This window comes from Capra hircus, chromosome 16 (genome assembly GCF_001704415.2).
Source record: "Capra hircus breed San Clemente chromosome 16, ASM170441v1, whole genome shotgun sequence".
Classification (NCBI taxonomy): Eukaryota; Metazoa; Chordata; class Mammalia; order Artiodactyla; family Bovidae; genus Capra; species Capra hircus.
The window spans coordinates 56,574,543-56,597,394 of record NC_030823.1 but is presented as its reverse complement, the minus strand read 5'-3'; the positions used below and the strand labels follow the sequence as shown (position 1 = coordinate 56,597,394).

Genomic DNA, 22,852 nt, shown 5'->3' with positions numbered 1-22,852 from the left:
ACCAACTGAGGAATTATTAATATTAAAGCTTTAAATGTCATACTTTAGATTCTACATGTGTGAGTGCTAAGTCGCTCAGTCATGTCCAACTCTTTGGGACCCTATGGACTGCAGCCTGCCAGGCTCTTCTGTCCATGGGATTCTCCCAGCACGAATACTGAGTGGGTTGCCATGCCCTCCTCCAGGGGATCTTTCCAACTCAGGGACTGATCCTGTACCTCTAACCTCTCCTGCATTGATTGATGAGTGGGTTCTTTACCACTAGTGCCACCTGGGAAGCCTTTAGAGTCTATATACATAGGCCTTATAGCCCATCAACCTAAGTAGGAAAAAAGTTAAAACTTCATAGCAAATTATAAGCTTAGTGTTAGATATTAACAGTTTTCATTTTCTTTCTACCACCATCTCCAAATAATTAGCCAATAAAATGTATTTATTGCTCATCCGCTGTATTTCAGACACTGCAGTATAGCGATTACGCTGCTGATTAGAAAAGCTAATTCTACCTCACTGAGTATGGCATCTATAGGAAAAGTTAGACACTGAACCCATCCTTACAAGGGTGACAAGAACTATGACAGAGATGGACAGGACACTGCGGGAGTTGTGATATTTATACATTGGGCATCTAAGAATAATACTGCAGAAGGCCCTGCCTGACACATTCTTATCCTGCATTCTGTATAGGCACTTGGGGGAGGCTGGCTGTAATGAACTGTAGCTTAAAACCCTCAGTCTCTTTCGACCCCTCCCTATGATGTAACTTTATACAGATGCTCTTTGTGCTGCCACCAACACACACAATCCTTTTCAATTCTTTAAGAGCCGATATGAAGTGCCTGGGCACTTGTCAGCCCTCTTGAAAAGTAACCGTGAGCGGCTCTGGACTGTGTGCACAAGCAGGAATTATTAAAAGAGGATGAAGACTGGCAGTTTTAAAAGACAGCCATAAATTCTCCAACGCCCCTCCTGTCTAGAAGGGTATTCTGCTGCCTCTCCTCTGGAATCTGGGCAGGTTTTATGAGTGTTTTGACCAACAGATGATGATGGACATGGAACGCTCTGACTTCCAAATCTGAGTCATAAAAAGCCTTGAGGCTTCTGCCTTTTTCTCTGGAACTCTTGCTCTTGGAGTGGAAATCGGAGGCCACCGGGCTGGGGCCACCATGCTGGAGAGGTCATGGGTAAGCACTCTGGGCTAGTGGAGCCCAGCCTCCCAGACATTCCAGCAAAGGCCCCAGACACGTGAATGAAGCTGTCTTGGCCCTTCTGCCAGCAGTACACCACCCAGCGACCTCTTATCAACATTGCATGGAAGAAAAGAATCACTGACCAAGCCCCACCTGAATTCCCAGCCCAGAAAATTATGCAACTCAACAAAATGGTTATTGTTTCAAGCCACTCTGGGGATCTGTCTGCTAAACTAAGGAAATCTGATGAGGGGTCAGTGGCGTCTAGGTCATCCATTCAGGGATCGATCATTAAAGTAGTTCCTGTCCTGGGTGTGAACTCACCATGAAAAGGAGAGGTGAGTTTACCCAGGCTGGGCTGCATAAGCACAATGTCCCACTCACCAGTAGGGTGAGTCTCTGCTCTAACAGAGGAGGATAAAAAAAGCAGGGTGATGCTTCATCCCTAGTACCTCAGAGAGGGTGAACCTCAGGAAAGTGAAAGTCACTCAGTCATGTCCGACTCTTTGGGACCCCATGGACTATACCATGGAATTCTTCAGGCCAGAATACTGGAGTGGGTAGCCTTTCCCTTCTCCAGGGGATCTTCCCAACCCAGGGATTGAACTCAGGTCTCCCACATTGCAGGCGGCTTCTTTACCAGCTTTGCCACAAGGGAAGCCCAAGAATGCTGGAGTGGGTAGGCTATCCCTTCTCTAGAGGATCTTCCTGACCCAGGAGTTAAACTGGGGCCTCCCACATTGCAGGCAGATTCTTTTCCAACTGAGCCATTAACCTCAGAAACTTAGTAGAAACTTTAGGAGGGGGGGACGGTTCTTCTAGAGCCAGCAAAAGAAAAAAGAAAAGGAAAGAAGACAATTTGGGGCAAAAAAGAATATTAGAAGGGAAGGGTTTCTTTTAATTATTTTGTTTTTCTGTCTCTGCATTTGGAATTTCCTGGACATAACTGTGTGTCCATTCCACACGTAAAGCGTGCTAGGCACTGCACTGAACACTTTAACGACATACTCCTCCTCAGTCTTCATGGCGGTTCTGTGAACTGGATACTCCTAGGGAAGAGGAAGCAAAACCACAGAGATTTTATGTAACTTGTCCTAGTTCTCAGCGGCCTAGACATATAGGCATCTCCTATATGTCTGTCTATATGTATAGGCTGTCTGACTCTAACTGTTATACCATCTGGCTTCCACCATTCTTGAGCTGGCTTCTCATTGAGTTTCCTAGAAAGGGGAAAAACTCCCATGGAGATTTTTACAAATCACTTGCTGGTTACCTTAGGCCAGATCATAAAAGAGAATGTGGCTGGACCCACGCAAACCTACCATGATCAGGAAAAGAACTCAGGGTTCATAGCTTGTTTGCAAGCTGGTTTGCTTGTCTCTTTGGCTTGGTCTGGGATTTGTTTGGCTTGTTTTTGTCTGTCACAGGAGGAAAACAGAGAGCCAAGGAAGACTGGGACTCCAGCTCTGTCTGTTGAATGTAGCCTTATGCTGGTCTTTAATGGTGCTTTTCTTCTGTTCTTGGTGTTCTGCATACATCCATGGTTAACACCTGATACTTGAGTGAGAACTTGGGAAACAAATGCCTCCTGTCCTTCAGGATAGCAGAGCTTGATGCGTTGATGCAGGACTCCAGCCTGATTTTGATAACGTACAGGCTCCTATCCATTTCCATTGTCAACTTCCATTTCATTGTCATTTCAACTGAACCAGTGAATGAGCAGCTTAGTGTCAAATGAAACCTCAGGGTTATATGGAACAGCTGACAGTTTCTCTCTGATGCGTGTGAGACTCCAGAATTTGACTCGTGTCTTCACTGTTCCAAAGCGAGAGGGAGAAACTTCTCTTTGTGCCAGGACTTTGCAGGGTGTGCTGTAATTAAACTGATGGACAGGTTTTGATATCTTATTTCATCACCCTAACTGCCTTTTCTTAGAGTTTACGAATATGTCTATTCACACGGGGCTACAAATTAGTCTAATTGATTTCTTGCTACCTGTCCCAGGACGAAAACCCCAGCTGTATTCTGCACTTAATAATTAAGAGCAACTTTATTCAGAAGGATTCAAAGGTCAGGTGGCTCTGAGGCCTTTGCTGTTCCGTAAGTCAGTGTTCTGTGATCGACTGGCTTAAAGATGAAGCTGTCTCCTGCTGTTTCTTTTCGATGTCCTGGCACCTAAAAGCCTGTGGATAAGACCAGGTGGGACACACCTTCAAGGCCATTTTGCCCCAGGCCATTACACTGTTGAGTGTAACTTGGTAAAGCAAGTACTGCTCAATAGCCTACCGCCTGTTTGTCCTGAGATCCATTCCCCAGCCTTCTGCTGCTCTGTTCTGTGTCGCAGAGAGCTGGTTCTTTCAAGTTGCACTTCGCACACACCTTTGCCAACAGGCTCTCAGCCCCGGGGGGTGGGAGGAGAAAATGGCAGGCACTTGGGGAAGACTGGAGGACAGGGAGAGGGAAGAAGCCAGGGTATTGCTTCCTCTCTCTGACTGGATGGTGTCCTTAGCATCTCCTCTGTGGTTCCAGCTGCCACTCTCATTTCAAAACTCCTCCAGCACATTGCTGCCATGCTTTCAGATCCCTTTAGGTGGCTCAAAGTCCTGGGTTTCAGTAATACTATCTTATCTCCTCAAGGCAGGAGTTTTCCTCTGTCCCCAATCTCTAGGGGTGGCCCATGATTTTTCACATGCCCTTTCTGTTACTCCTAAACCTTTCTAATTGGTTTCCCTTTTTTTTTCTATTGAATTATCTAAAATATGTTCTGCTTTCCTTACTGGGTCTTAATTAATAGATACTTTAAACTCAAAAATTATTATGTATCATTTGGCAGAGTAATTTTGTAACTCTTTAAGGGTCTGAGTGACAACCTGGAAGATGAGTTCTGATGCCAAAAGTAAATTTCCATAAACTCGAAGATTGATTACGAGGTTGGCAAATGGGTTTTCACTTGAGTGCTAAATATGATCGAGTGTAGTGGCTCCACCTGTGATCTGAGAAGGCACTTGAGGCTGGATCTGGATCTGGCCAGAGGAGTGGTGAGAGGTGTGATGAATGCCTAGTGTGGATATGGAAATGGTGAATGATAAGTTATGTGCCATGCATTTGCCTTCCCTAATTTACAGAAAAAGAATAGGCACAGAATACTAAAAATCAGGACTCTCTAGAAAAATCATTAAAAAAATTTCTTTATTTATATTTAGCTGCATCTGGTCTTGGTTGCAGCTGTGAGCTGCTTGTTGTGGCACACAGGCTCCAGAGCACATGGACTCTGTAGTTTGCATCACGCAGGCTTTCCAGTTGAGCTGCCTGGACTCCATAGTTGTCGTACATTGGCTTAGTTGCCCCATGGCGTGGGACCTTATCTCCTGGACCAGGCATCGAACCATGTCCCTTGCTTTAGCAGGGGGATTCTTAATCACTAGACCACAAGGGAAGTCCCCCAGGAAAATCCTTTATGTACACACTATAATATTATATATAATAATATCACATAACTTATGACATATACAGAAGTGAATGCACATTCGTTGTACACTGATAACGGAAATAGAGTGAGAACAGAAAACACATTTCTGAGATCTCTGGCCCTGTTACTACACGATCACTTTCACAGCATTTTATTTATATTTTCTGAACCATTGTTTTTCATTTCCGAATCTGTCTTTTAAGATAGTTTTCATGGTGTTCATTTGGGATCTTAAGTGGCATGAAACAAAGGATTCCCAAAGTCTCCATTGGTTTCTGCCTCTTGAACAGTGTGTTAGTTAAGATCCAGCGAGGCAGAGCTAGAACGAAGAATTTCACAATTTGTATGGAAATACAAAAAACCTTGAATAGCCAAAGCAATCTTGAGAAAGAATGGAACCGGAGGAATCAATCTGCCTGACTTCAGGCTCTACTGCAAAGCCACAGTCATCAAGACAGTATGGTACTGACACAAAGACAGAAATATAGATCAATGGAACAAAATAGAAAGCCCAGAGATAAATCCACACACCTATGGACACCTTATCTTCAACAAAGGAGGCAAGAATATACAATGGATTAAAGACAATCTCTTTAACAAGTGGTGCTGGGAAAACTGGTCAACCACTTGTAAAAGAATGAAACTAGATCACTTTCTAACACCATACACAAAAATAAACTCAAAATGGATTAAAGATCTAAATGTAAGACCAGAAACTATTAAACTCCTAGAGGAGAACATAGGCAAAACACTCTCCGACATAAATCACGGCAGGATCCTCTATGACCCACCTCCCAGAATACTGGAAATAAAAGCAAAGATAAACAAATGGGATCTAAGTAAAATTAAAAGCTTCTGCACAACAAAGGAAACTATAAGCAAGGTGAAAAGACAGCCTTTGGAATGGGAGAAAATAATAGCAAATGAAACAACTGACAAACAACTAATCTCAAAAATATACAAGCAACTTCTGCAACTCAATTCCAGAAAAATAAATGACCCAATCAAAAAATGGGCCAAAGAACTAAATAGACATTTCTCCAAAAAGACATACAGATGGCTAACAAACACATGAAAAGATTCTTAACATCACTCATCATCAGAGAAATGCAAATCAAAACCACAATGAGGTACCATTTCACGCCAGTCAGAATGGCTGCTATCCAAAAGTCTACAAGCAATAAATGCTGGAGAGGGTGTGGAGAAAAGGGAATCCTCTTACACTGTTGGTGGGAATGCAAACTAGTACAGCCACTATGGAGAACAGTGTGGAGATTCCTTTAAAAAACTGGAAATAGGACTGCCTTATGACCCAGCAATCCCACTGCTGGGCATACACATCGAGGAAACCAGAATTGAAAGAGACACATGTATCCCAATATTCATCGCAGCACTGTTTATAATAGCCAGGACATGGAAGCAACCTAGATGTTCATCAGCAGACGAATGGATAAGAAAGCTGTGGTACATATACACAATGGAGTATTACTCAGCCATTAAAAAGAATACATTTGAATCAGTTCTAATGAGGTGGATGAAACTGGAGCCGATTATACAGAGTGAAGTAAGCCAGAAAGAAAAACACGAATACAGTATACTAATGCATATATATGGAATTTAGAAAGATGGTAACAATAACCCTGTATGCCAGACAGCAAAAGAGACACAGATGTATAGAGCAGTCTTTTGGACTCTGTGGGAGAGGGAGAGGGTGGGATGATTTGGGAGAATGGCATTGAAACATGTATAATATCATATAAGAAACGAATCGCCAGTCCAGGTTCGATGTATGATACAGGATGCTCGGGGCTGGTGCACTGGGATGACCTAGAGGGATGGGATGGGGAGGGAGGTGGGAGGGGGGTTCAGGATGGGGAACACGTGTACACCCGTGGTGGATTCATGTTGATGTATGGCAAAACCAATACAATATTGTAAAGTAAAAAAAAAAAAAGATCCAGTGAGGATTTCCACAGAAATAATTTAATAGAGGGAATTGGTTCAAAGATAGTAGAGGATAAAAAAAAAAAAAAGCACAACTATTTGAAACACTGAGATAGCACATAGGTATGAATACCTTCAGGAAATAGGCACTCCTCTTGGACTTAGAGGACAAAGGGAGGAAAAAGAAAGTTTCCTCTGGGAGAGGCCATTTGCCTGGTGATGGGGCTTCTTTGCAGGTCCTTCAAGGGCACCAAGACAACAGAGCCCAGAACCAACTGCTGCTGCCACAGTGAAGAGCCATTGGCAGGATGACGCCGACATGAACCTCAAGCAAACCAGAAGGGACCACTCCTTTCTCCCTTCTTTCCTCCAGTCTCTCTCTCGTGGCCCCTATTGACAAAACCTAACATGAAACTGACCAAAAGGAACTGAAATTCTAAACGCAGCATCACAAAGCAGAGGCCAAGGGGGTGGGTTTGAGCTGGGAGACAGTGGCTTAGGAACCGACACAGCAGCCTGAAGATGAGATGATGGGAGCTTTTGGAAGCTCGTTAGCACAGTGCTTGGAATGCACCTAGTAAATGTCCCACAACATTGGCGCTCCCTAGCTGGGCTGTCTTTACTGCTCTTACACACTGAAATAGAGCCACACGTGCCACTGATATTATCCTTTCCAAACTGCTTTCTCTTGATGTGGAGGAGAGCGAGGCAACCCACTCCAGTATGTTTGCTAGAGAATCCCATGGACAGAGGAGCCTGGCCAGCTACAGTCCAGGAAGCTGCAAAGAGTCAGGCGCGACTGAGCGACTGACACTTTCATTTCTCTTGACCACATTATAGCGTAGCAAGAAAACATGTTTCAAGTTCATATTATGCATTCTTTTATTTTCTTCCTCTGGATTTTGTTTTTGAGGAAACATTGGTTTATAACATTATATAAGTTTCATGTGACAACATTATAGCTACAACGTGCTATCTTTGAAACTGAATTCTAAGAGGTTTCACCATTTTATGGGAGATTTGTCACTGAAGATGTTTTTAATAGCAAATGATATTGATTGCTTATTATGTGCTAGGTACCATCACTTTTACATGGCTTCTTTTGTCCAACTGTCCCAACAAGCCTGTGGACAGATATTGTTAGTATCTACATTTTAAAGATGAGGAAACTCAGAAACTTTCAGTAACTTTCCCAAGGCCATAAGGCAGGTAAGTATGGGAGCCAGAGTGTATCTTTTTAAAATTTTTATTTAACAAAAAAATTTCTTACAGGACCATTTTTTAAAAAACTTTACTTGGAGTATTAAAAAAAACAACAACATTGCTTTACAATGTTGTGTTAATTTCTGCTGTGCAACAGCTATAAGAGTGTACCCTTTTTACTGCCCTCCATTGCTGCACATGTGCCACTTAGACCACCCCTCTTCACCCTGGGACACTTGGAGCCTGTGGTCAACGTGGCGGCTGGGCTTAACCAAGAGCACAATTTGACTGAAAATGCTTATTTTGCCTGTTACTTCGCTATGTTTTGTTTTGCTGATGAAGCGAGGAGGGGTTTCCTTGGATGCAGCAAAACTGACAAAGGAGACCCGATGACCTTTACATACCCATGTGTTGCTGCTTCCTCCTGGTCATCAGCACAGCATCAGTCCCTGCTGTGCAGAAGGCACGATTAGGGAGCTGGGCCTCTGCATTTTCAAGGATTCTTAATGACATGAGTTTACTGGTGTGCATGGACATGGAATTCCTCCCACGTCTGATCTCACTGACTTTTTGATCTATACTGACGTTAAGAGCCATTCCCACCCTCCAGCCTGGTCGTATTCTTAGGCAGACCGTTCCAGCTATGCAGATGTCTCTACAGTTCTAGAATAGAAGCTTTCGACCACACCCACGGGTCTGTTGTGTCTACACCATGGTAACCCCTCACTCATCACTGAACAAGAAGGTCAGTCTAGTGCCCTTTGGATCTCTGGACCTTACAGTCTCACTCTTGGGTATCTGACAGGGTGAGATGTTTTGATCCTCACCCTGTAGCCTCCATATCCCTTGGAAACTAGCAAGGAATCTGAAAAGGCCCACCGTAGAGGTGTTGGTGATGGAGCTGACCGGTGTGGGGCAAGGAGAGGCGAGCATAAAGAGAGGGTGTATTGGTTGCCATAGCAATCCCAGCAAACACGCAGAGGAGAGGGTGTGGCCCGAGACGTAACGAAGTGCCACTGGGTTTCAGCAGCCGCTGGAATGTCTGAGCGGAGCCTCATTCCTCCCCACAGAGCCTGGGCCCGGGCCACAACCAAAGACTGCCCTACCTCTCAGGGCTCCTCAGGATGAAGACAGCCTGGAAAAGACAAGCTGACCTCCCAGGTGTGGGTTTTCCTTTCCCCCAGCCACAGACTAGGGGCCTCCCAGAAGAAATTTGGAAATGTCCACAAAGAGCCAAAAGAGACTTGATCTACAAATTATTTTTTTTTCCCCAAAAAAACTCTGAGCTGGACATTCTTTAAGGTATGAGCAGGCACTTTGAAAGTCCTTCCCTGCAAAAGTTCACTTCTGTCTGTTCTCTTTGTTGCCTGCCCTTCCCCAAGGTGGTATTCTCACTGTGGGGATGGCCTTGGGATCCCCAAACCCTCACAGTTGGGTCAAGCAGAAGACAGATCCATGGTGTATGTGAGCGACAGTAATGTGGGTGGCAGTGGGTTGAAGAGGCAAGTCTGCAAAGATGCTGGATCCCTGACAGACAAGACCACAAGGGCAGTGAAGGCCTGGGACTGGCATGACTTGAAAAGCTGGAGTTAGGGAGCTCATAAAAGTCTGAGGTCAGGGCAGGGTCTGTGTTGGAAACCCAGTGATTCAATGTGGCTTCACTAACCAAGAGATTCATAAGAAACCTGATTAAGAATGAGGCAGTGGCCAAGGTATTTATGACGAAGGAGGTCTGGAGCTCTCCCTAGAGCCCGTAAAAGGTGTTGCAGGAATCTGACTTTGCCTTCACCTTCAGGTCTTGCCAGACTCAACCCTTCTCCAGATGCAATTCTTTTCTGTCCCATTTCCTCTTCCCCGAAGCCTTAATTAGCTTAGCAGAAACTCTGGTCTAAGCTATTGCATGAATGGAAACTGGAAGCAAGTGGTGTGATTTTTAAGTACAACTGAAATGCTAATAGAAAGATATTGGGTACGTCAATGGAAAAGAAAGAAGGAAATCCGTTCTCTAATAAATATTTATTATTAATAAGTATTTATTGAGCTCCAGCTGTGCTATGGGAAGGAAACACATGGAGCAATTCACATGCCAAGTGTTTTCAAGGGTTACTAAGATTACCCTATCGAGTGCTCATAATGGCCCTGCAAAGTTCATCCCCACATTATAAATGGGTCCTAAAAGACTCATTGCCCAACATCTTGAATTGAGAGTCCACACTAGGTTTTCAGTATGAAATCTACAATCTCTGAATGAGCAAGATGAATACATAAATGCCTATAATTCCTACCAAGGTTCTCTTTGAGACAGTAAAGTCTTGATGCCTTCATACCTCCAGGAACTTCGTTTACATCTAGAATAAACCTTGTTATTCTCCTCAAGCCAACACCCTTGCCTGGAGCTCTCTTTACTTCATGAAGGTGAATTGTCTAAGACTACAATTAGTTTGAGTGGATACACATTGCTTATTTGTGAGTATACTGCCCAGGCAGAGCCCTAGAACATGCTCTGGCATCAACATGACCCTCTAAAATTGAGAATAAATGGTATTGTCTTGCTGACATAGTTTAAACAATTTTTTCCTTCCCTTAATACTTGGAATCAAGGTCACATTCTAACTATTTAATCTGGGGCCTCAAACTGGCACATGACATCGTTTTAAATGAAATTATATTTAAAACATAACCAGAGGTTCACAGAACACTTAATTGCATGCGAATATGCAACCTACATGGAGTATGTGGCAGAGAAGGCAATGGCAACCCACTCTAGTACTCTTGCCTGGAAAATCCCTTGGATGGAGGAGCCTGGTAGGCTGCAGTCCATGGGGTCGCTGAGGGTCGGACACGACTGAGCAACTTCATTTTCACTTTTCACTTTCAAGCATTGGAGAGGGAAATGGCAACCTACTCCAACGTTCTTGCCTGGAGAATCCCAGGGACGGGGGAGCCTGGTGGGCTGCCGTCTATGGGGTTGCACAGAGTCGGACATAACTAAAGTGACTTATCAGTAGCAGTGAGTATATGGGTTGTGTGTGTGTGTGTGTGTTTGTGAGAGTGGAGGGTGGAATACCCATTAGAATAGTTCACATCCTAGGCCAGAAAGTGCATGGAAGCTCAAAAGCCAGCCAATCACCATCCCCACTACGCTGTTTCTTCCTGGTTCCTTCTATAACAGGGATACTTCTATTGATCTTGGGTAATAATACTTATAACAACCATTTTCAAAAGTGCCTCCGTGGAAGGCACTTTGTGCTTATTGTAGTAAATACACATTAAAATTTCTTAAGTTAGGAATTATCATTCCACTTTACAGATGGGAAAGTTGAATCTTAAGTCATTAAGTAACTTGCTCAATGTCACTTAACTTCATCTCAATTCTCTTATCACACCTGATCAACCGTTGCTACCTCTTCCTAATCCATGCAGACAACACATCTAAAACCCAAATGTGCGCGTCTTAGCTGAGCGCACCTCAGTGGAAAACTGGATGATGAACCCTGAATTCAGTGGTCAACTTCAAAATGAGTCCTTTTGATACCATAGACTCACAACCACAGTGTTGTGTGTTATAATCACTGCTTAGACTATTGTTAAAGAACAAGTCAAAGCATACCACCCAAGTGTACACAGACCCACCTGCCCATCTCCAGCCCCAAACACAACATCATCTTTCCCTTTGTCTCTCACATTCATAAAAATCAGGATTGGGATTCAATTCAGCAAATCCCAAGGTTCTCTTCAGGAAGGGCACTGTGTAAGGCAGTGTCAGAGATCCAAAATTCAGTAAGATAATGTTTCTAGGGTTACCGTGTAGAGATGTGAAGTTGTCTCTTGCCCTAGCCTGCCTGGTCCAAGGAGTGAATATGGCCAGAAATCCAGCCTGGGCTACACTTTTCAAGTCATGGTTTCTGACACTGGTTTTCTTTCATTCAGATGAAGGAGTACTTTTTTTTTTTTTTACTTCTCAGAAATGGTATTGAATGGCTAGTAGAGCCCTGAGTTCACCTGGCTTTGAAGAGTTTACATTGAATAGGAGAGAAAGATCAGAACAGAACTATCAAAACATCAATCAGGATGATTATCCTGGGAGGGGACAATAAGGCGCCATACATACAGTGCATCTCATCAGGTGGGGGAAGAAGAACAACTTCATGGAACTGGAGAACCTGAGAAGGAACTGGGGAAATGAGCAGGTTTGGGGCATGTGGAGATGCAGGGAGGCATCCAGGTTAGGGATTAGCACCAGCAGAAGCAGGATCTTCAGGGGCTGGGGGGCACATCCTCTTTGATGGCATGGGAGTAGACATGAGTGGAGGACCACTAGTTCAGAAGCAGCAGGAAGCCAGTGTCACAGGTTGGCTCTGCTGAGACTGGTCTGACCCTTCAGAACAGGCAGATACCATGAACTCATTTCCCTGAGTCCCGGGTGATGGGACGAGAACTGTGCTTTAGGAAGAATGATGCGGAAGCCGAGTGCCAGTGGACTGTGGGGGAAGAAGCCGGAGAAGGGACTTGGCTAGGTAGCATTACTACGGCTGTTGAGAAGTTGATGGCAGCCTGAGATGGGATGAGAGGATGGCAAGCAGAAAGGAGGAGGATGGATGTGAGAGTTAGGAAAGAGATACGATGGAATACGTGCACACACAGAGAAACTGGTGTGGAAAACAATTTCCCTCTGAGTAAAAGCCAGAGTCACTACCGTGGCTAAGGAGACCCTCTGTGACTACTCCCGATCTCCCATCCCTCTCTGCTCTCACCTACCTCCCTTGTTTTGTTCTTCTGCAGACACACTAAGTTCTCTCCCACCTCACCCCTGGTGCTCCCTGTGCTGACTCTTCCCTAGGTATCCACGGGCCTCACTCTCACTTCCTGCTGTTGAGAAGCATTCACGGACCTTCCCTATAGACACAAGCACTTCCCTACCCCAGCTACTCCTTACCTCACTGCATCTTAGCTTTCTTTGTAACACTCATCACTGCCAACACACACACACACACACACACACACACACACACACACACACACATTGTGCATTGTCTGTCTCCACCAACTTCTTTCCAAATAAGGAGCTTTGTTTGTTCACTGCTGCACCCCTTGCACTTGGCACAGAATAGTTGCTCAATAAATATTGATATAATGCGCTAGCTGGTGAAGAATCCACCTGCAATGTCAGAGACCTGGGTTCAATCCCTAGGTTGGGAAGATACCCTGGAGAAGGGAAAGGTTACCCACTCCAGTATTCTGGCCTGGAGAATCCCATGGACTGTACATGGACACGTTGACTGAACAACTTTCACTTTCAAAGGCAGAACAGTCCAGATATAAAATGCACAACCCTGAGAGACAGTGAGTTCCTTCATAGTAGACTGATTCACAGTTAGGCAGGACAACCCATCATAGGAAACACTGTGTGAATAATTCAGCCTTTTGGAGACCCTTTCAAGCCTGCAAATCTACAAATCCAGGTAGTCCCAGAAAGGGAGTGTTCTGTTAAGCACAGAGGGTCAACGCATAGACCCTGGAACCAGGGTCCAAATCTGGGCTCTGCCACTTATTAGCTGTGCCATCCCGGGGGGGGGGGGGGGGTCTTTGTACTTCTCTCAATACTTCTCCTGTCTTGTTTTCGTTAAGTGTTTTTCTGCTCCTTAGTCACTGATTTCTCAGGGTCCTTATAGCAGGTGACCTGGCGGAGCAGAGACATCAAGAGCAGTGTTGAGTTCATAAGTATTTCCCAGGATATTTGAAGAAGCTGCAAGAACTCTCTTCCAGATTATTCTAAGGGTTACTGATTTGCTCCCAACAAAATCATTCCTTGGAAATTGTATCCTAATACAACTTGGCTCTACTATTCAGAAAGCACTCTGAATGGCACATGTTGAGTTGTGGTACGGGAACTTTCTTGAACTTTGATAACTTTTTGTGAGATTGAAATCTTGTGACTTCTATGTGTACATTTTCCTTTTTTTTTTTAACAAAGCAGCTGTCTTCAGAGAGCAGTTCTCACAGGGAGAGGAAAGGCAAATTGATATAACACGATGAATGATGCTAAAGCTGAAACTCCAGTACTTTGGCCACCTCATGTGAAGAGTTGACTCATTGGAAAAGACCCTGATGCTGGGAGGGATTAGGGGCAGGAGGAAGAGGGGACGACAGAGGATGAGATGGCTGGATGGCATCACCGACTCAATGGACGTGAGTTTGAGTGAACTCCGGGAGATGGTGATGGACAGGGAGGCCTGGAGTGCTGTGATTTATGGGGTTGCAAAGAGTTGGACACGACTAGGCTACTGAACTGAACTGATGTGTATGTGTGTGTGCCTACTCAGTCATGTTCAACTTTGGAAACCCTGTGGACTCTGACCCATCAGGCTACTCTGTCCATGATAGGTAGTCGTTAAAAGCCAACACTCTTATTTATTTTCTGCATTTGAATAAGTGACTTTTAGGTGGACAAAGACAAAGCAAAGGAAGCTTGTCTGTATTAATTTATCCTGAGAAGAAAATTTGATTTAAAGAACATTAGCAAACTGTAGCCAGTCTGGACTACCTTTTAAGGTTGGGGATGTTTTTATTATACTGATTTGGGATGTTAACTAGATTTGACCTGTAGACCCTTTTAAGAATGGACTTTGCCATTGCCCCAGCAGTTCTTCCTAACACTTGGTAATGTAACCTGAGAATCTAGTGGCAGAATCAAGGGGAAAACAAATAAAAATTGAAGTCATCAACAAATCACTCACACACTTGAAAATATTCATTATTCTCGAATGAGTCTTACTTTGTTCTCGACTCACATACCCAGGGCATGTGTAGGTTTTGTGGGTGTGGACATATATTATAGATATAAGGTTTTTATCACTACTCTTTTTTCTGAGCCAACCATTGGGCAAACTGAAAGGTTAGCGGTAAAGAACCAGGGGTCTTCTTGGGATGACACGAAAAGAGATGACCCAAAGACAGCTCTAGAGATGCCCTGGAGTTATTTGTAAGTGAAAAACCATATCACACTGCTATATTTAAAGTGGATACCCAACAAGGATCTACTGTACGTAGCGCAGGGAACTCAGCTCAATGTTACGTGGCAGCCTGGATGGGCAGGGAGTTTGGGGGAGAATGTATATGACTAAGTCTCTGTGGTGCCCCGGAAACTATCACAACATTGTTAACTGGCCACACTACAATAAAAAATAAAAAGCTTTTAAAAAAACCCACATTGCCCTCTTTCCCACCCTGAGCCCCTCATTGTCTGGTTGGCAGGAATCGAAGAGTAGTGAGTCTCCCAGCTGATGGGTGACTCATCATGTCATTTGTCAGTCAATGGAAACCAGAGGTCCAGTGTCTTTCTCCAGGACTCTCCCAGGGGAAGCTATCAGGGAGAAGGCAGCCTTGCCAGACGTCTCAGTTCAGCTGGCCTGACTGGCATGTGCAGGGCATCTGCTTATACTCAGGGCCTGGCATGAGCAGAGGGCCCTGGAATGATGCTCTAGAAGGTTTGCTCTCAGTTTTCCTACCACCGGCTACCAAGAAAGCCACTGGGAAACCAACGAGCACCTTGAAACATAAACAAGCCAAAAGACATTTAACTTTCCCATTCCGTTTGGTCAAGTCTGGGTTCACTCTGGGTCTAGTGGGCTGAACTTCACGTAGTGGAAAGCACATCACATTTGGGAAAGAAAACTTGGATTGCTATCCCAACCTGCACTTAGTTATATGAACTTAGATTCTTCAATGGCCTCTCCAATACACAGTTTATTTGTAAAATGGAAATTTAGAAGAAGTTCTTTTGCTTAACCCATGGGTACAATAAAGCATATGAAGGCATTTTGCAACCCATGAAGAAAATATCAGGTAACATAATTTTCACTCTCAAATGTCTGCTTCTAGTCGTACACCCCACTCTCAAGTTCCAAGCTCACATATCTAACTATCTCTTCCGCAGGACTTCCCAAACAGCTCAGAGCTGTACTGAGATAACCGCCCAGCCCTTCTGGCAGCCAGGTGGTGCATGGCAGGGCCAGAGACTTTGGTGAGCTGCTCCCAGGTGCAGAAGCCACCTCCAGCTTGCTCAACACTGCTTTACGTGAAAATTCCAACTAATTATCTATCTGGCTTTTAAAATGATTTTATCAAAAAGCAAATATATTCTCTTTCTTCAAAAGCTTCCTCCTCCCAGTTTCCCTTTTCTTCCAGTGAGGATAATCTTTATGGATAAAAAGAGAAGGCAGAGACATCATCTTTGACATTTCTCTCCACTTCCACCCTTTCCCATCCTATAAGCCATCATTTTTTTCTTTTCTTTCTTATGTCTTGGTATCTTGCAGAACCAAGCTTGACTCTTGGCATATGACCACAAACAATTTTCTTTCCGCCGACCCCTGATGTCCACATCTGTGAAATGAAACAATGGAAGTTGTAGATCTGTCTGTGATGATTAAATCAGCTTGGGTTTGCCACATGTGGGGCACACGTGAGCTGAATTCTGCCTTCTAGCTGTTAGATGCCCCAGAGATGTTCACTGTCTCCCAGCCTTTTCTTTTCCTACCTCCATAGTGTTCATCCCTGTTCTTTACTTTGCCTGGACTCTTCTCTTTCCCTGTCCCATTTCTGCCTATCAAGCTCATGTGCATCCCTCATGGACCTACTCTCAAATACTCCCTCCCTTTGGCATCCAGGAGTGATGCTACTTCCCCTGAACTGTAAATGATTCTTGCATTTTATTCCTACAACTCATGAGGCACTTAACGTGACTACTGTGTCCTCCGCTTTTGTATATGCCATCTCTTCTTGTAAACATCCATGTTTATCTTCCTTACACATACTATTTACTTAATAAATAGTTTTTAAGTGACTGAAAGAACTCATCAATCAGCTGATCAATGATGGATGTCCTGACCTGGCATGAGTGAATGAAAAACAATTTGGAAGTGATGGAATGATTTAAACAAAGAATAAGACACCAAAGACGCATCCCATTTTGTGTGCTGATTTTTTTTAATGAACATCTTATAATCTTACAAAATAACTGGCTATAGCTGTTTTACGTTACAATACAGTAGATCAGCTCCTTTCACTGTGTTCCCAATCAAACCATCCCCGTGGAGTGCTAACCAGTGCACTCAATAGTGATCTCACAGAGGAGAGGATGTGCCAAACCCAATGCCTTGCAATGGAGGGAAGAAGAGGAGAGAATCAAGAATAGCTCTTCACTTTCATGTACAGGTTTGCCAGCTGACAGTTCTCACTCTGTCCTCTCATCTGTCTGCTTGGAGGCTGTCATACTAATTGCCAGAATCATCCAGCCCTGGGCAACCTGGACCCCAGAGCTCCTAGTCACTAGGAAAAAGAGGAAGCAGAGAAGTGATTTTGGAACAAGGAAACAGAGGGAAGAGCCTCTGGGAGAGGCTCTCTGTGACCCCATGAATGGGGAGGAGCAGCAGAATGCAGACCACCATGTGGAATGAGTGTGAGCTGACATCCACTGGGGATCTGTGACCGTGGCATCTCAGACCTTCAGCTTTATTGTGACTGGAGGAGCTCAAAACACTAGGCTCCAGGGGAAAAGGCAGGAAGAACCTGCTGTTTCTGAATGGTCAGGGCTGACTCAGGCTGGGCAACCTGTAGTCTAAAATGCTTTCCATGCACCCCCAGATCCCTCCTGTCACCTTCCTAGGGAAGTGATGGAGAGCAGATGTTGCCAACAGAAACTAATTTTTTTTTAAATGAAGTACAAAAGAGAAATGTTCTCACGGTTACTGCTGTGGGGAGACTGAGGCCAGACCCACACCATCATGAACCACAGGTTCCACATTCCCATGGTGGGGGTGGGTAGCAATGAGGGCTGTAGCCTTCTTGAGCTGGGCAATGCCCAGGATAACTCTCCTGCTACCTCATCCTCAGACATGGCAGGATTCCCCTGTATGGAGTTTGACATGCTTCAGGAAATTTGGATAATGATTTTACAACTGTTTTAAAATGAAGAATTGAAACTTGTCTACTCTCCTTTTCCATACTAAAGCCTATTAGAATCCCAAAAATAAATACTCTTCTTGAGAGCACTAAATGTGAAGCCAGATAAGAAAGAATAGGTATCTAGACTGTTGTTTCTATTATGGCTGGGAATACAGAGGACAAAAGTATTTTGGACAGGCAACCTCTGGCTCTTTACCTTTCCCCATGACTCTGCCACCCTCCTTTTAGATCCCCATAGATAAATCTGTGCATATCCCCTTCTCCTTTTTATTCCATTCCAGAATGTTGTTCTTTCCTACATGAAGTCTGGCTCAAGTTGGAGGGGGGGAAGGTAATATTTCCTTTTTCCTATTTGCACAGCCAAGGCTTCAGTGTTGATGGGAAGAGTAGAAAACTGTGGTTAGAGGCAAAGAGCAGGTGATCCAGAGAGACCAAGACTGCCCTTAACCTTTTGCCTGTTCTTCCTTTCCTGAGATGATAAGCTGGGGTGTTGAAAAAGAAACTAGCTCCTTACTCTCTTTCTCCAAGGCCTACTCCATAAATCATTACCAAAAAAAACCCAAAAAAACCCCACCCCAAAACAGCTGCAATAGACCACATGCAGAAAGAGTCAGCCTGGGCTGTAGACAGAGGCAGGTTAACGTGGTCACTTCACACACTGTCCATTTATTGAGCAAGAAAGGATCACAATGACAAAATGGACTCTAAATAGTTGAAATTCTTCTCTCTCCCCACAGAGTGTCACCCTTGCTCCATGTATTTTCAGAACTTACTCAAAGGGAGCTCTCTGGGACACTGATTTGACACAAAGCACTTGAATAGACTTTATTTCCCATTCTGCCTTGTTCAGAGGATCCCCTGTGGTGTGCTGTGGAGACCTGAAACAAAATTGGATCTCCTTGACTCTTTTGTCCTCCAGTCCTGGGCTCTGATTGACCCCAGTGTCTACCCTGTGAATGGCCTCAGCCAGCTCCTCCATCCCGGCCTATTCTTCCATCTACTCTCACCTTTCCCCCAGGTTATTTCCTTTGACGCTTTCTCCCCTAGTAAGTCAACAATAGGTCATGTGGCTGTGAATGATGGCCAGGCTCAGGGACTTAGAAGAAGGGAAACCACACACCGAGTATGAGGAACGCATGAGTTCCTATCATCCTGGGCACAGGAAAGTGAGCCTGCATACAGACTTGTTGACTGGCCAAGAGCCACCACTGGAACAGGCACCTGCGGAAGTGCAGAAAACCCTGGGCCTCACTGACTGCAATTATGAGTTCTGAGAAGTGAAGAGGAGTACTTTTTGGATGGATACTCAAAGACTAGTTTTCCTGGACCCCTCACCAATGGGTACCCCCAGCACATTTCCAAGCTCCTTACTATTATTACCCCAAGTCCCCATCTCCTCCAACTGGGCCCAGCTCTCAGCTCGTAAAAAGATGATGAGCTGACATATGATCATCAAAAACTCCATCCAATCTCGCTCTCTGCTTCCCCAGTTCTCTCTCAACCTGCTAATCCCTAGGAACAGAAAGATGGTAGAAGAACTCAGTCCTCAAACCCTCAGCATTCATTTTGGATATGAACTTCACAGCAGCATGTGTGGAACAATGGATAGTTTTTAGCTTAGTAGACAGCAAAAAATATAATATATATAATATATTTATATCATTATGTTTAAATACTTATAAAGAATTAATAACTAACCTCATTATTACTAAGGGAGACTACACAAAGAAAGGGAGAGAGCCAGTTTAGATTAGATGAGCCCTGAAAGATGGCAATCCATTCAAAATGAGTATTAACAGAGTGTCCCTGGCAACTGCTCTTCTAGGGTTTTGATATTGTTTTACAAGTTGGGGGGGGGGGGCTGAATAGTTGGCAGGGTGCAGAGTAGGGAGCAAGGCAAGAGTTGAGGATGGGATTGGATAGAATATAAATGGGGGAGGAGGGTCCTTGTATATCTGTCATATTTCTCTTTCCATTTTAAATCAACTGCCTCTTTGAAGAAACCTTTGCCTATGATTCTTCCTTACTTGGGCTACTTGATACAATAGTTGGCACCTATAAATGTCCTCTTGCTTTAAGATCCTTCATGTTCTTCTTCCTTCACTTTATGCCCTTCCTTTTTCACTCATCTTTTCTTTCCTTTTGTGGAGGCCCCTCTTTCTTACTGCCTCCAGGGCAGTGGAAGGAAGGGCTTGATCCTACAGTTACTGGTTTTCTTCAGCCCTGGGGTCTCGGCAGGTGCATTCATCCTGATCACAGTCAGCAGCAAATGGAATGACCTAAGGGAAAGCAAAGAGAAGTTGAAATCACCCATTTTTGCACCAAGCTTCACACTTTCAACCAGCCTTTGCTTTTCTCACTTGGTCCCAGAGGAAGTGTGGGATAGCATGTCAGTATCACAGAACTGAAATTAACACTCAGTTCTTTCACTTACACACCATGTCCCCGTAGGCAAGGTAAACCTTGTTTCACTTTCTTTACATATAAGGTGAGAGGACAGCAGCATCTACCTCAGAGGGTGTTTGGATGGTTTCAGTAAGATGATGGATATGAAAAACATATTTCTAAGTGCCTCTAACACCTGTTACTACTACTTCTAATATTACTACTAATGTTTGCACAAAATCCCCGTAAAGTAGGTAAGATGAATGTTAGTGTTTTCTTCCTAGAGGGAAGGTCAAGAAAGGTAGGGTGCCTTAACTCAAGGTCATGACACTTCTAACCTAGCTCTAGGTTTTCTACTCCCTTGGTGTTCTTGGGACCACAGGGTCATCTCTGCTATTTTCATAAGCTTGAGGTTTTGCCTTTCTTGAACCCAGATTATACTTAGGCTTGGTGAAACAATGCGTCTCTCTACTCATTGTTTGTGGCCAGATTGCTTTCCTGCTATGTGATTATCCTTCCTCCAGGCCAGAGATGGCCCAGCAACATTTTCTCTCTTCTTGTTTGCACTGCTACCAACAGATAACCATACAGTTTGAGTGTCCATAATTAGCTTCAGAGAGAAGTGGGCATTTAGGAGACATGATATAAAAGTGACAAAAATTCTGCTCTTTGGGCATGGATGGTCAAATGAAACAAAAATAGATCAGGGTATCATGTAATAGTCCAAGTGCACTGAAGAGACAGTCTTGGTGATTGGGCAAGTGGTAGAGAATGGGTGGTGGGGTTTGAGGTAATTTCCCAGCATATTTTCACATATGAATTAACTAATTTAAGAGTCAACAAGGGTGAAATGATTTTTCAATTCCTTATGTGTATACTGGCCACAGCCACTGAAGTCCATTAAGGCAAACCCTAGAACTGCAGAATGTGAGATGGAGATGAGGAGAGAATTGACTGCTTTCTTCTCAAGTGGTTATGCCTTCCTGGGTAGAAAAGGGACCCATGACCAGTTACTTTCTTCAAGTGAGACCAAGAACTAGTTGGCATGCTTTCTTACCTGCAGTCCAAGCTCTTGATCTCTTTCTCATACTTTGGGATTTAATGGTTTTTAGAGCAAACTCAACAGTGACACAATGAGCTCTTGAGTTTTCTGCACTACGTAAGTTAATTCATGCCATCAGTGAGAAGAATGCCTAGCACAGAGTGAGTCATCAGTAAATATTGTCTCTTAGAAGGAGTATTCAGGTCTGTGTACAGGTAACCATAGGTGTGACTTTATTGTGGAGATGCATACGAGGAAGAAAACATTATCTCTTGTGTATTTCTGACTCATCAAATCAGCCAACTAGCATCAAAGATCTTTGGAGTTCTTGGGTTTTCATTCATACTATTCCAAGTTTTCGGCCTACGCGATCTTATATGTTTCGCTCGAGCACATCTTCTAACTTCATAGAGCCCAAAGTAACAGGATAAAAGGAGAGAAGGACTACTGCTCAGGACACAGTCTGGGGAGTGTTCCAGGGAGCTTGTGATGGTTGCTCAACAAATACCTGCAATACGCTTGCTACACACTTTATAGGATTTTTAATTTAGCTATGAAGATTTCATAATAACTGGAGACATTTGAAGCACTAGGTAGGAAGCCCTGCTCTGAAGTAGGAAATGGCAACCCACTCCAGCATCCTTGCTTGAGAACTCCCATGGACAGAAGAGCCCGGCAGGCTACAGTCCATGGGGTTGCAAAGAATCAGATATGACTGAGAGACTGAGCAGGCACAGATATCACTTCATGGGTAGTCCTGCCCCCACCCCAAGGAGTGGAAGCCATTATTCTCTGCTCATAGAAACATCTCCTGGACAATGACAAGCAGGTGTGAATCTCTGAGGAGCAGAAGCTCGGCTTTTCCGAATCAGTTGCAGGACTGACAGTGAGAGAGGTAGTGTTTTCTAACAACTTATCCTAAAATTACAGTCCTTCCTCCTGTCACCATAGAGGCTCCCATGTTTGCTCATTATCATTCTGTCCTCTTGACTGTTGAAGAAAAACCATGATGCGCCACGAAGCAGAGCTAGCTGAAGCCCCTGCCTGTTTCTGGGGCTACTTCCCTCTCCCCCCACTCCCAGGTGTCCTCACTTACCTTCTTGGAGGAGAGTGTAGAAGGGCAGCAGTCTCCCCCATCATAGTTGCAGTAGGCCCGGTTATTGATGGTGTCACACCAACCGTCCCCTTGGAAAGGCTGGTAAGGAGGCAGCAGGTCAATGTCTAAGTACAAACTCACTCTGCTTCACCCTTTTCTCCCACTTACACCACCTCAAAATAATCCACAGAACTCAAGATACATTATTATGGGAGAAAAGCCAAAGGGCAGGGTCAAAACTGACCCAACATACTCAAGAAGTTGAAAAGTCTCAAGATAAGACCCTTGGATCTAAGGAATTGTCAAATTTCATACCTAGCATCTGTTCCTGGCCTATTCTAGGGTCCAGAATGGTTCACTGAATTCCTTGATCAACTTTTTCACCTTCTTGTAATAGTAGGTCTTTATATTATGTGGGTTACAGAATATTTTTACATACAAGAAAATTAAAAAAAAATATTTTCACATGTGTTAACTCTGTTGGTCATCAAGAAAAGCTGCGCATCAGGCAAATTTGGCTTTAAAAGTCCCATTTCATCAGGGAGGAAATGGAGATA

At 44.1% G+C, this 22,852-nt stretch overlaps 1 protein-coding gene across 1 annotated transcript in view; it reads right to left on the bottom strand.

Annotated features, from left to right (window-relative positions):
* PAPPA2 (pappalysin 2) overlaps positions 19,701 to 22,852 on the bottom strand; it is a 329,773-nt gene continuing 326,621 nt past the window's right edge. Inside the window, exons 21-22 of the mRNA XM_005690911.3 lie at positions 22,296 to 22,394; positions 19,701 to 20,051 (exon numbers count right to left, since the gene is read on the bottom strand). Coding sequence (XP_005690968.2) covers positions 19,977 to 20,051; positions 22,296 to 22,394 — 174 coding nt within the window. The 3' untranslated portion in view covers positions 19,701 to 19,976. The remainder of the gene's footprint in view (positions 20,052 to 22,295; positions 22,395 to 22,852) is intronic.